General features: G+C 41.0%; 1 protein-coding gene across 1 annotated transcript in view; it reads right to left on the bottom strand.

Annotated features, from left to right (window-relative positions):
- GAD2 (glutamate decarboxylase 2) overlaps positions 1 to 13118 on the bottom strand; it is an 86656-nt gene that overhangs the window by 28027 nt on the left and 45511 nt on the right. The window contains exons 9-11 of the mRNA XM_050804512.1: positions 6214 to 6268; positions 4646 to 4762; positions 1711 to 1775 (exon numbers count right to left, since the gene is read on the bottom strand). Of these exons, the coding sequence (XP_050660469.1) occupies positions 1711 to 1775; positions 4646 to 4762; positions 6214 to 6268 (237 nt within the window). The remainder of the gene's footprint in view (positions 1 to 1710; positions 1776 to 4645; positions 4763 to 6213; positions 6269 to 13118) is intronic.

Here is a 13118-nt window from a genome sequence, read left to right as displayed (position 1 = left end):
TGGTACAGAATCGTGTGGGTGTTTATTTTTCTAAGGCTCAGGGTAGGTAATTTAGTGAGTTTTTAAGTGGAAGATGTGCCAGTACTTTCAGCACGTGCAGTCGCAGGTGGCATCAAAGGTAAAGTAACAGACTTTTTGTGCCAGTCAGAAACTCACAGAAGAGAAAGACCTGTAGATAGGCCACCTCTCTTGAAAGCACATGAATTTAATTCTTGTTCTGATCGTGCGGGCAGCCACCTTTCAAGTTGTTCTCTCTCTCTCTCGTCTCTCCCTGTTTACTTCATTGCCTCTTCCTTAAGCTTCTGCTTTCTTGCAGATCTTCAAGATGGAAAGGGATTAGGCCTGGGAGAAGCCCCAAGGTCCAAGAGCAGAGGCCTGGCACTGGCTGACTCTGGGAGGGAGACACGCCTGCCCTCATCCACCGGCGTCTAAATGGGGCCCTGCAATCAGAGCTTGGGGGGCTCCAGGTGCCTTAACCCAGCTGTGCCCAGGCCAGGTCCTGACCCCGGCCATCAGACTCAGGGACAGTGACCTTTCTGACATGGGCCTTAGCTGGTGTAACCCAACTGTTTTTTGCTTTCTTTCCATTAATTCAGCGGGACGCTCTTGACTCCAGCCTAGTAACCCCACCCCTCTCTTTCCACACTCACGGGCTCTCTGTGCGTTTTAGGCCCGGGTGTCATATCACACACCCTACACAGCCACTCTGGCCTGGGCCTCCCGCATGCCCAGGGCTCACAAGTGCTTCTGCGCTCCATCAGCGTCTCTCCTTGTCCTGGAACAGAAACTGTGCCAAGATGTCTAGTGGCAGAGCCAGTGTGACGCTTTTGCTGGGCAGCAACTGGGGACTTGGCAGGGGATGGTGGGCATTTGGCAGCCTCTGATGAATTCAGGTTTTCTTGGTCGCCTGGAGTGTCAGAGCTCACCATTGTGTCTGACCTGCCGTGTTGTGATGAGAGAACTGGGCTCCCCTTGCATGTGGTTCAGAACCAGAGCCTGTATTTTGCATTCTGTTTTTCTCTTTTCTTTGGACCTGAAAGTGGTTTATGCTAATCAGATATCACTGCCTTCATGTTTTTCAGCATTTCTCAACAGTCTTCTGCGTAGGCTCTAAATAAAAGGTGCTTTGCAGCATCAGTCGGAGCTTTGTCAGAGAAAGGTTATTCGGGAATGAAACCATGAGATGAGGCTATTGCTAGTATGTTTCACTTTAAGTGAACTGGCCATCTTAGACCCCAAGCCCAAACTTTCAACACTGATAAGTTACAAGGTGCTTATTTGCTTTGCAAAATTATTATTATTATTTTTTTAAGCAGTGGATATTATCCTTTTATGAAACATGAAAGCTATAAATCTTCTCCCTAGAAAAACGTGGGTTGCCTGCAGGTTTTAAACAATTTTTGTGGTTCAGAGATCCCAGGAATAGACCCTAGATAGGAATCTCTATGTCTGGAAGACATTCTACCTGGGTCACTTGATGTGTATTCTGATTTTTCTGTTGTTTACACATAATATTTACATATTTGATTTTTCTGTTGTTTACCCATATTCATGAGTGTAACATCACATAAGGCAAGGAACAAAAGCACTGAATAGAGTGAGCTCCCTCAGTATTCCAAGAGTTCCTGGAAATTGATTGTAATTTGTGTTTCACAGTTAGCTTTTAACACTTTATGACTTTATGTTGTTAATAAGAAAAATGCAACATACCTCTCCACGCCACTCAGTTTCCACTTGTGTTTTCGGGACATCAGTAATCCTCCACCCCAAGCTGCCTGAAAAAAGATCATACAAGGAAAATGGCAGCAGTTTGTCATTGCCTAGATTTCTATAGTCGGTGTCTTCCAGACTAACGAGAGTCTCTTAGGGTGAAAATGATCTCCTTGACCCCAGGCCACTCAGGAAGTTGACCACCTTCTTCTGGCACTAACCTTCAGAGTTTACACTGAAGGGCCATTCTAAGGTCTCCAGACTCCATCCCACATTTATATGGGTGTAAGGAGCCACCTTGGAGGCATAGTTCCTGGTCCACAGGAGAGGGAGAAAGACCCTCTCCCAAACCTATCACCAGCACTGTTAGTCCTCCTGAAGTCATGTTCTCAGAATGAGAAACCCTGTGGTCCCCACAGTGTAAGGCAGAGAAGATGGGCAGGAGGGGCATTAAACAGCTTCCAGGTTGCAAGTCTAAATGATTCCAGAAATAGGAAGTGGCTTCATAACTCTATTTCACTGATGTGTGATTTTGGATAATTTCTGGGTCCAAAAAAACCCCACCCAAAATCCACAAGCTGCAAAGATTCATACCAGTTAATTAGCTAAGCAATTAGAACACACGTCTTAAAAATTTGTACTTGATCAAGGTTGAAGATTTGAATTGGTGTAGTAATCTCCTTTAAAAACAGAATGCCAAGATGGAGATTAATTTGGAACTATTAACTTTCTTTCCTCTGTGTGTACAATTAATTCTAGGATAATTTTAAAGGGATCATAAAATTCCTTTATGATATAATTGCTTCCCCCACCTTTTGTTGTAAGTTCAGTTCTTTTTTAGTTTTGTTTTGTTTTTGAGATAGAGTTTTGCTCTTGTCACACAGGCTAGAGTGCAATGGTGCGATCTTGGCTCACTGCAACCTCTGCCTCCCGGGTTCAAGCGATTCTCCTGTCTCAGCCTCCCAAGCAGCTGGGATTACAGGCACCCGCCACCACGCCTGGCTAATTTTTGTCTTTTTAGTAGAGATGAGATTTCACCATGCTGGCCAGGCTGGTCTTGAGCTCCTGACTTCAGGTGATCCACCTGCCTCAGCCTCCCAAAGTGCTGGGATTATAGGCATGAGCCACTGCGCCTGGCCCAGTTCTTTTGTACTTTGAAAAATTATCTAATATTCCAAACATGTACTATTTTAAGATTCTTTCTACTTTATAGACTGTATGAATGTTAAAGCTAATAAGAGTAAGTGGTAAACTTGGTATGTTTCAAAGAAAAGCTAATAGAACTGGTTAAAAGATTCCCTAGTTCTAATTTAAGTAGGAGGCCCACAGGAATGGCCCATAGCTTCTGCTGGCTCAGGACACACAGACGTTCTCATTTCTGAAGTTGTCAGGTAATCCTCTTCCTGAATCAGCCAGCAAGGCCTACCAGGGTTTCCAGTCCTGAGGCGCAGGTCACTAATGGCACCGGGTGGTTCAGTCTTTTCTCAGTGTCCTCATGCGTAAAATGAAAGGGGCTCTGGTAGCCTAATGAACGACTCACACGTGAATCAGGGAGGGTAAAGAAGATGGGTGATTGCTTTGCAGGAATACTCTGGAATAATGGAAATGCTAAGTCTATGGAAATGTTCTGCTCCTAAAGAAAAGAGCACTAATGAGGCCGGGCATGGTGGCTCACGCCTGCAATCCCAGCACTTTGGGAGGCCAAGGCAGGTGGATCACCTTAGGTCAGGAGTTTGAGAGCAGCCAATATGGTGAAATCCCGTCTCTACTAAAAATGCAAAAATTAGCTGGGCGTGGGTGCGCACGCCTGTAATCCCAGCTACTCAGGAGGCTGAGGCAGGAGATTTGCTTGAACACTGGAGGCGGAGGTTGCAGTGAGCTGAGATCACGCCACTGCAGTCCAGCCTGGGTGACAGAGCAAGACTCCGTCTCAAAAAGGAAAAAAAGAAGAGCATTAATTTGGCCTGAATAATTATTGTAAAGCCAAAATGATCTAGCCAGGGCTAGATCATTGTTATAGCCCTGGCTTAGACCCAGTGCTGGCCCATGACAATATAAGGATCTTGCGCTCGAATGAACATCAACTTGTGCCTTCCTTCACTGAGAAAGTCTTGCAATGAAAAAATTATCAGCTGAGCCAAGTATCGTGCTTAGTTTGTGATGGTTTGTGATTGATAAGGGTTTGGCACAAACTCTATCTCGTATGGATCACTAATAGTTTGCAGGTGGTAGCTAATCTTCAAACCACACTTGGAGTAATACTAATCTAAACTTAAATCCCTTCAGTCCTTCTAAAACTTAACACATTTTTTTTCATTGGAAAATGTTCTGGAGGGAACACCTTCATTATTTTTTAGTGTGACAAGGCCTGAAGTCAAAATGTTTCAAATATAATCTATCTTCTTAGCTGACCAAACTAAGGAATTGGAACTTTGGTGGTCCTTATTTCGCAGGAAATTGTCAAGCCATTTTCCTCTCTAAATATAGGAATATCTAACTTCAGCTTCAGTTTTTTGTTTTTTGTTTTTTAAATTCTCTGGGTTTCCTACATAAATGCAACTCCTTTTTACTCTTTTGACCATTCTGGTAAGTGAGGAAGAGTGGGACTGTGTGCGTAGGTTATATTCCTCCATGAATGCAATGGCTCGATGAATTGAGAACAAAGTGGTCAGCCTGGGTACTGATTATAGAAATACAAATATTACCATGTTGGGGACATTAAGGTATAATCAGCTTCGGGATGCTTCTGGTGCATGGTGTGTACTGTGTGAGTTGTGTGCTAATTTGCTTCAGCCATCTTTAAAAGCGTTAATATCACCACTCTGAAAATAAGCTGATCAAGTTAAAAAAAAAAAAGAAAAGAAATTTCCTTCGTGTGTACCAGATGAAAAACATCCAAGGACATTTTAGTGGCCAGTCCCTACGGGATACTTACATCCACGTGCATCCAGATCTTATACTTTTTGCAAATGTCAGCGACAGCTAAGAGCGGATCAAATGCTCCATACACGGTGGTTCCAGCTGTGGCACTCACGAGGAAAGGAACAAATCCCTGTGCAAACGAGAAAGCCCCAAATCATGGGAAACAGAGTCAAGGGTTCTTTTAAAAAGCTGATTCGAAGCAATGGGAATTCTCTCCCTAACAGACTCGTCTGAATTTGGGGAAGCAGCAGAAGAGTTATGACAAATTGATGTTCACTCTCTGGAGTCTGAGTTCTCTAGGCCATGCTGTTGGACCTGACTGTGTCTTATAAGAACAGACATTTCGATTCTCAGAAGAAGCTGTAGTGAACCCAGAGGCTGTCAAGGGATGTCCCCGATACATGTATATATTCCCGGTAGACTTTCTGGCCCTTTTAACCCCCCTTTGCTCACTTTCAAGTGTTCCTTATTCACACCGAGGCCTCTGAACTTCATAAATCCCCTAGAGTGAGTAGGCAGGAGAATGAAGAGAAGTAGCTTTGACCAGCCCATTATTCCTATTTGTAAAATGCCCAGATAATTCATTTGGCATTTCAGCACGGAGGAGCTAAAATACTAAGCCATGACTTTTATCCATCTAACTAGTCCTCAGTCTCTCTGGCCATGGCTAAATGAAAACTGATTGAAGTAACAGGCTGGAAGAAGGCAGCAGAATGCCACAGACAGGATCGCCATAGTCCCTCATTCCATAAGGACTCTGTCCTGTCTATAGAATGTGATGTTACAGTGTCAGTCTTTAGGTGGCAGCAAAGGTTTAATCTTGTAGTTGATGTTACTAGAAGTAGTTCTAGTACCTGCACAAGAACGAGGGAAACCTTCTCCTGCTGCCTGCACTTAGTAAACCAAAACCAAACGAATAAGGGCATATGAACGTAAATAATGATTTCTGAGTTCCTAATAATAAATGCATGTGTATGTTATTAAATCAGGAACTGTAGATTATATCTACCAAATGGTAAACAGAGAATTCTAGAAACAAATTCTCTGATTTGTGAGCCATTCCAGGTTGTAAATGACTTTCCAGAGCTTTGGGAATCTTGGCCAGGCATTCAAAACCTGTTACTTCTGAAAAGAGTTCTAAATTGCTTCTTGCAAAATAAGATGTCTGGAGAGCCAATGCTAACATCATGCACCTAGACAGGAAAAACTGGCCCCTTTTGTAGAACCGCACCAGAGTCCCTCACATACTACATTAGCATTCTGCTATTTCCCTGCCTCCGAAAATACTCTTTCAAATGTGTGTGTGTTTCATGCCAACCCTCAGTACCTAGGAAGACAAATGCTTTGGAAACTCTCACTGTATCTCTGTATATAATATTTATTCAGCAATTTAAACTTTTCTAAAGCAGAGCCTATAACCCAGAGAAATAAATAGTGACTGGATGCAGAATTCTACATTCTCATTAAACCTGGGAAATTGAGGTTTGGATCCTCTTTTAAAAATAAAACCAAAACACACTTTGTTCTCTGCTGGATGAAAATAGAAATATGGGCTGGATAAAGATCCCAGCAGAAACTTACTTTCTGTTTGGCTTCGAGAATCCTTCTTTCAAGATCAGATGGGATCATTTTCCCTCTGGAAGGAAAAAGAAATATAGATTTGCTTTGAATAATTTGCTTCATCATCTTTACAATGTAAGTGGCCGTAGGAGAGTAAAGTCCAACCCCAAACTGTTGAACAACTAGTTGACTGTTTCCAGGAAGGATGTATTTGGCCATGTTAGCAACCTCCAGAGAGCTATTTTGACTTAAAGAATGTTTCTCTGCCTCCCGTACCATGATTATTATAATAGTAAGCAAAGCAGTATCTGTGTTTTTGTTTTAGGAAAGAAGCATTTTTAGGGTTGAAAGGATGTTTGGAACGTGAGCCCATGAATTTTTGGCCTTCTTTATGCTTTTAGCACTTGGAATGTCATTAGGTAGCTCATCCAGATGTTTCAGAATGGATTTTCTCTTCCTGCTGTTTCAATGGTATGTGAAATTGCAGGTCGGTTTATTAAAAGATTTGGAATAAAAAGGTTTTTCTGAACGCTCCTTTCATTGCCAAACATTTTGCTCCAAATCAGGCTTGTTTTAACTGAATTAAGAGGATGACTTAATAAGAAGGTTCTGTGCACAGCAGAGGGTCATGGTAATCGTTCTACGGAGAACAACATAATATGGTCAGGAGTCTGCAAAACGTGCCAGAAATGATGGTCATGCCTTATCCGGGCAGGTAAATGCATCCCTTAAAGCAGTGATTTCCAACCTGATCAGATCAGGCTGTACTAAAGCACCTTGCTCCTGCTCTGATATAAACAAAATGTTCAAATTTCTGAGAAAATGTGGGTATTATCTTTACCTTTTACATAAAGTTTAAAGCACATTAAATTGCCATAGTATTTTTGCAGGTAAACAAGAAAACTGAGAATGAGAACTCTTAGAAATTGTTTTTTGCAAATCTTGAATTTTACCCAAGTTTACCACAAGTTAAACACCTTTGCTTGGGAGAATTTTGGGTAGACTAGCTTGACAATCATTATTTGCTCATTAAATCATATCATACTTAACATTTTATTAAGTATAAGGCATTAAGATGGCACTGAGGAGTCAGAGATGAGGGTCCATTCGAATTGGAAGGGGCTCCAAGACATGCCTGATTCTAGTTGAACCTTCTCATTTTTCAAATAAGGCAACAGCCTGAGAGGAGAAGTGACTGCCCAAGATCAAATACCGGTACAAGTCCAGGGAGTAACTAGAAATATCATCTAAGCTTCCAGAACAAACTCAAAGGTGCCAAACATATAGGAAATCTGTTTGGAAAGTTTGGATTATTTTAAGATAAGATAAATCTTTCAAGATCACAGCTGACTTTCACGAACGAGAGGTGTTATCCAAACCTGCCGGGAAAACAGTAACGAACGTACAGTCTGTTTCTTTCCTGTATCAGCGAGATGTGGGCAGGAGGAGGGAGTAGGCTTGTCAAACCATCAACTCATGCACCTCTGGCAGATTGGAAAGAAATGGGGGTGGCTCTAGTCTCTCCTGGACACTCTGCCTTCCAAACCTGTATTTGTTTTGTCTACTTAGGACCCAGAGCCTGACATATGGCAGGTGGTAGATAAACATTTGTTGGAGGAATATGACTAGAAGGGAAAGTTTAACCTAAGGCTAGTAATATGTTTACCTTAATGTCTGACCAGATAGTGAATAGGGAGGCCTTGGGGGAGGAAACTTGCCATCTTTTTCTCTATTTTAGAATTGGCCGAATTACCTTAGAATGCTGGTTCTTAAAATGTATTGAGCATAATAATCGCCCAAGTCCCTGTTTAAAATGCATGGCCCCATTCTTAGGGCTTTTGATTTAGTAGGTCAGCATAGGACCCCGGAATTAATTCATCCCACACATATTTATTGCGCACTTGCTGAGTTCCAAGCAGCATTGTAGGAACTGGGGTAGCAGGGTAAATGAGACAGCTTCTACTCTCCAGGGCTTCCATGCTATCAAGGGAGACAAATAAACTAATAAATAGACAAATATGCACAAGAATCTGCATGTTCATCAGTCATCCAGGTGATTCTGATGAAGGAAGACCTGGGTCCATATGTTAGGAAAAGCTGCTTGGGACATTTTAGCCTGGGAGGTATTTAAATAACTGTGTAACACACAAAGTACTTTTCATACGTGCCATGGTTTGGAGCCTTCATGGCTGCAAGGCAGTGAGCAGAAGGAGCTCCAGATGTAGCTTTGTCCATCCCCTGCCTGCCCATATGTTGCGGGGACAGAGACGACTGGGTGACAACCAGCAGATTGTCCCCTGCAGGTTAGAGGCTGTCGCGTCAGTCCTGGCCTTTCTGCACAAGCATCGCCTGGTGCCTGGGAGGCTTTGGATGGCGACTGTTCCATACTCTTTGTGTGGTCCAAAAGTATTTCTATAACGTAAGCGTATATCTTTAATAATTACACATCCAGCCTTTAAGCTTACAATTAAGTAGCCACTGATGCTTTATAACACTGCTCTCAGTTAGCTGTTAGTGTTAAGAAGGGACTGCTACTAAAGTCATGGCCATTGAAACAGACTGCTGCTTTGGACAAGGTGTTTTGCATTAAGATGCTTGGTTAGCAGTAGCCTTTAGGAAGTCGTATGACGCTGGCCAGGCGTGGTGGCTCGCGCCTGTAATCCCAGTAATTTGGGAGGCCAAGGCAGGCGGATCACGAAGTCAAGATATTGAGACCATCCTGGCCAACATGGTGAAACCTCGTCTCTACTAAAGATAGAAAAATTAGCTGGGCATGGTGGTGCACGCCTATAGTCCCAGCTACTTCAGGTGGCTGAGGCAGGAGAATTGCTTGAACCCGGGAGGCAGAGGTTGCAGTGAGCTGAGATCGTGCTACTGCACTCCAGCCTGGGCGAGAGAGCGAGACTCCATCTCAAAAAAAAAAAAAAAAAAAAAAAAAAAAGTCGTATGATGCTATAGGGTCAGATAACTCCCTTAAGTTAACTGGGCAAAATCCCAGGAAGAGTGACAGGTAGAACCACCAGCAGGAAAGATCTTCTCTTCGTGGGAAGAAGCAAAAAGACACAGAATGTATCTCGGACCATGGCCCCAGATTCATGCCTAACTCCCCATAGCTCCAAAGGAAAGAACTGATTATCTTACCAAAGAAAGCAGGTTACTGGAGAGTCTGTATTTCTAGGCAGGCTTGCAGATGGTCACATATGGGGTGCTTGAGTCACTAGTTGACCTGTTCATTGGCCCTGCTGAAACTAGAGATACTACCAGCCTTTCCTAAGTGAGTAGGGCTTAGCTCTATTCCTAAAAACATGAGTGCAAAGAAGAAAGTATTCATACATCCTTCGTGTTAGAAATTGACTAAGGTTATATAATAGCAACACTACCAGCAGCAATGATAAATGACCAGTGTTAGAAGCAGTAACTGTGAGATCCCTGCTCCTCCTCTCGACCCTACGAGATAGTTATTTTGCACTTAGAGTGCAGATTAGGAAACTGAGGTTCAGAGAGGCAGTTGACTCTGGTTAAAAGCTTGAAATCTGGATCTGCCACAGATCATATATGCTAACTGTGTGTACTTGAAGTATGAAGCTCTTCTTTTTACTCATTTATAAAATGATAATAGTATTTGTCTCAGATTTGTCTGAGGGTTAAATAAGATAGTAGGTATAAACAATATTAAGCAAACTCTGCCTAACATTTGGTGACCACTAGATGCCTGTTTGACAGTCTAACGTTGTTATGTTTTTATTAGCAGTAGTATTGTTATTGTTGTCATTAGCATTATGCGACTTGCAGAATGTCACACAGCTAGCAGGAGGCAGATTTCAAATCTAGAGTTGTCTGATAGCAAAACCTAGACTCTTGGCACTGTACAACTACCTTGACTTAACAAAAACATTTTTCAGGTTGAGTTCTAGGATTGTAATGACATATGCAAAATGTCCATGTGGTTTTCTGGAAGCCTCCTGAATTCAGTAGTCCAGTGACCCCAATTACTGCTATCAGCACTGGCTAGTAAATAATAAAAGCATGTAACCTCGTCTTAAAACATATTTGATGATGTTGTTCTACCTAGTGTAGCATCCAAATGCAATAGCAGTAACAAAAACCTGCTAGTTGTTTGTTTATATTTGCTTTTTAAACTGGTCAGTGCTAGGCAAGACTATCCTATTAAGATAGCAAGGAGAGTTAATGGATGTAGGTGAATTTTCAAATTGCACAGACTGTGTAGTGACTAGAGAAATTGCATAGACTCACTTGGGGAAAAAAACTGTTGAAGATGAATTGCAGAGAAGCAGCAAAAATTACCAGAGATTTCTCCTGGGGAAAAGAGCTCCCCGTGTCTTTACATAGCTGATACTAACATGGGTTGCCTGTCTTAGGAAAGGATCCTAAGATAAATAAACTAACAAAAGTCAAAACTGGCCATTTAAGAAGTACTTGTATTACAAAACCAAGCCCTTTGCAAAGAATTTTACCATAATTATAAATAGTGAACTTCCTATTTGCTATAAATAATGAATCCAAATACATAGTTGGATTTGGAAAAAGAACTTTAACTACAATGATCAATATTTTTCTCTTTTAAGATTTGTTTTCCAATGTGCACAACTGAATCACTTAGCATTATTGTCAAGTTATAAGAAAAGGATATTTTGGGTGATTTTTTGTGTATAATTCTAGTAATATTATTCTTTCCATTGACTTCCTCCAAAAGCATTTGCTTAGCACACATACTATGACTATACAACAATGCAAGTGACGTGCAACTGAGACTCCAGTCATGATATGGTAAGGAGATATTTTCTTTTGTCTATGAAACCTCCTTACTGCTGCCCTTGAAGGGTAGTATTAGAGCTGACAGGGAGGTATATGACGAGGGAAACTGTATGGGCAAGAAGGTGTGCTGACCACCTCACACCACTCCTCCTTCTCCCCAAACTACTGTCCCTCTTCCCTAAAAGTATCTGTAGAGAGACAGAAAAAAGGATTATGATAAAAGGTTCAAGTTACCATGTACCATTTATTTAGAGTAGCCAAACCATGCTTGGCTACTCTAAATAAATAACTTTGGAGTTCAAGAGGAAATCAAGATGGCAATTACAGAACATTAAAAATTAATGACATGAGAATAAAACTTATAAAAACATGAGAAGCATCCTAAATCATTCTCAGAGGAAAATGTATGCCCTGAGTGCTTCTGAAATTAAATAACAGAGAATAAAAATAACTAAATTGATTAATCGAAAAAGCTGGGGAAACAACAACAGTGTGGGCAGAAAGAAGAAATAATTTTTTTAGTGAATTAGAAAACTTAACAAAAAGTAAACGTAATAAATTCAAAAGATGGGACATTGAAAATATCAATAAATACACAAATATCTGATTAGTCCAATAAATAAAAGAGAGAAAATGTAACATTTGAAAGGAGAGAGATGTTATGAATAAAGAGATTTTAATATTTTTAAAGCATTCTATGTAAAGCTTTATAATAATCTTAAAGTTTTTGAGAAAATAAATAATTTTTCCCTCAGAAAGGTAAATTACAAGAATTGATTCAAGCATATAAAGAAATTTGGAAAAAAACCCCCAAAAACCTAATAACCAAGAAATAAGTGGGAGAAAAGTTGCCAAAAATCTGTCCCCGCCTCAAAATGCCAGGCCTGGATAGTACATTTTAACAAGTTTACCAATAACATACAATACTCTTTAAACTCTTATAGAGAAGACAAAAGAAAGCTGCAGAATGAATTTTCTGAAGCTAGATAATTCTGAAAGCAAAACTTGTCAGAGATAGCCGAGAGAAACCTACAGATACATCTTACAAATATAGCTACAATAATCCTAAATATAATATTGGAAAATATAATCCTGAAGGAAATTCAAGATTAGCATTGGATCAAGTGGGATTTGTTGCAAGAATGCAACGGTGTGTACTACTAGGAAATCCTTTTAGCACAACTCATCAATAGACCAAAGTTAGTCATCTAACCAAAGATGACCAAAGTTAGTCATCTTAACCAAAGTTAATGTCATCTCAATTGATGTCTAAAAGGCATTTTATGAAAGTGAACATCCATTCCAGAAGAGAAGGAAGTGGGTGAGGAGAAGGAGAAAGAGAAGAGGGTGGGAAGAGAAGAGATGAAACAAAAGAATTCTTGGTAAATAAGAAGACACTTTTTTTTTTTTTTTTTTTTTGAGACGGAGTCTCGCCTTGTCACCTATGCTGGAGTGCATTGGTTCCATCTTGGCTCACTGCAAGCTCTGCTTCCTGGGTTCACACAATTCTCTTGCCTCAGCCTCCCAAGCAGCTGGGACTATAGGTGCCCGCCACCATGCACGGCTAATTTTTTGTGTTTTTAGTAGAAATGGGGTTTCACCGTGTTGGCCAGGATGGTCTCGATCTCCTGACCTGGTGATCCACCCGCCTCGGCCTCCCAAAGTGCTGGGATTACAGGCATGAGCCACTGTGCCTGGCCTAGAAGACACTTTCTTAACAAGATAAAAAAAAATCTACTTCAAACCAAGAGTCAACATCATATCTAAATGCAAAAGCCTAAATACATTTCCACTAAATTCGGGACAAGAACATTCTTCTTAAGAGATAGAAAATTTGAATTGACCACTAATGAATAAGGGAATTGAATCAGTAATCAAAAATCTCCCATCAAAGAAAAGCCCAGGACCTAATAGCTCCACTGGATAGTTCCTCCAAGATCAGGAGCAAGATAAGGATGCTCACTCTTGCCACTTCTATCCAACTTAGTATTGGAAGTCCTAGCCAGAGCAATTGGGTATGAAAAAGAAGTAAAAGGCATTCAAATCAGAAAAGAATAAGCTATTGTCTCTGTTTTTAGATGATGTAATCTTATATAGAGAAAACCAAAAACTTCACCAGAAAGTTGTCAGAACTATAAATGAATTCAGTA

This window comes from Macaca thibetana, chromosome 9, assembly GCF_024542745.1.
Source record: "Macaca thibetana thibetana isolate TM-01 chromosome 9, ASM2454274v1, whole genome shotgun sequence".
In the NCBI taxonomy this organism is placed as follows: Eukaryota; Metazoa; Chordata; class Mammalia; order Primates; family Cercopithecidae; genus Macaca; species Macaca thibetana.
Note: the sequence above shows the minus strand (reverse complement) of the source record. Positions and strands in the feature narration are given on the sequence as shown.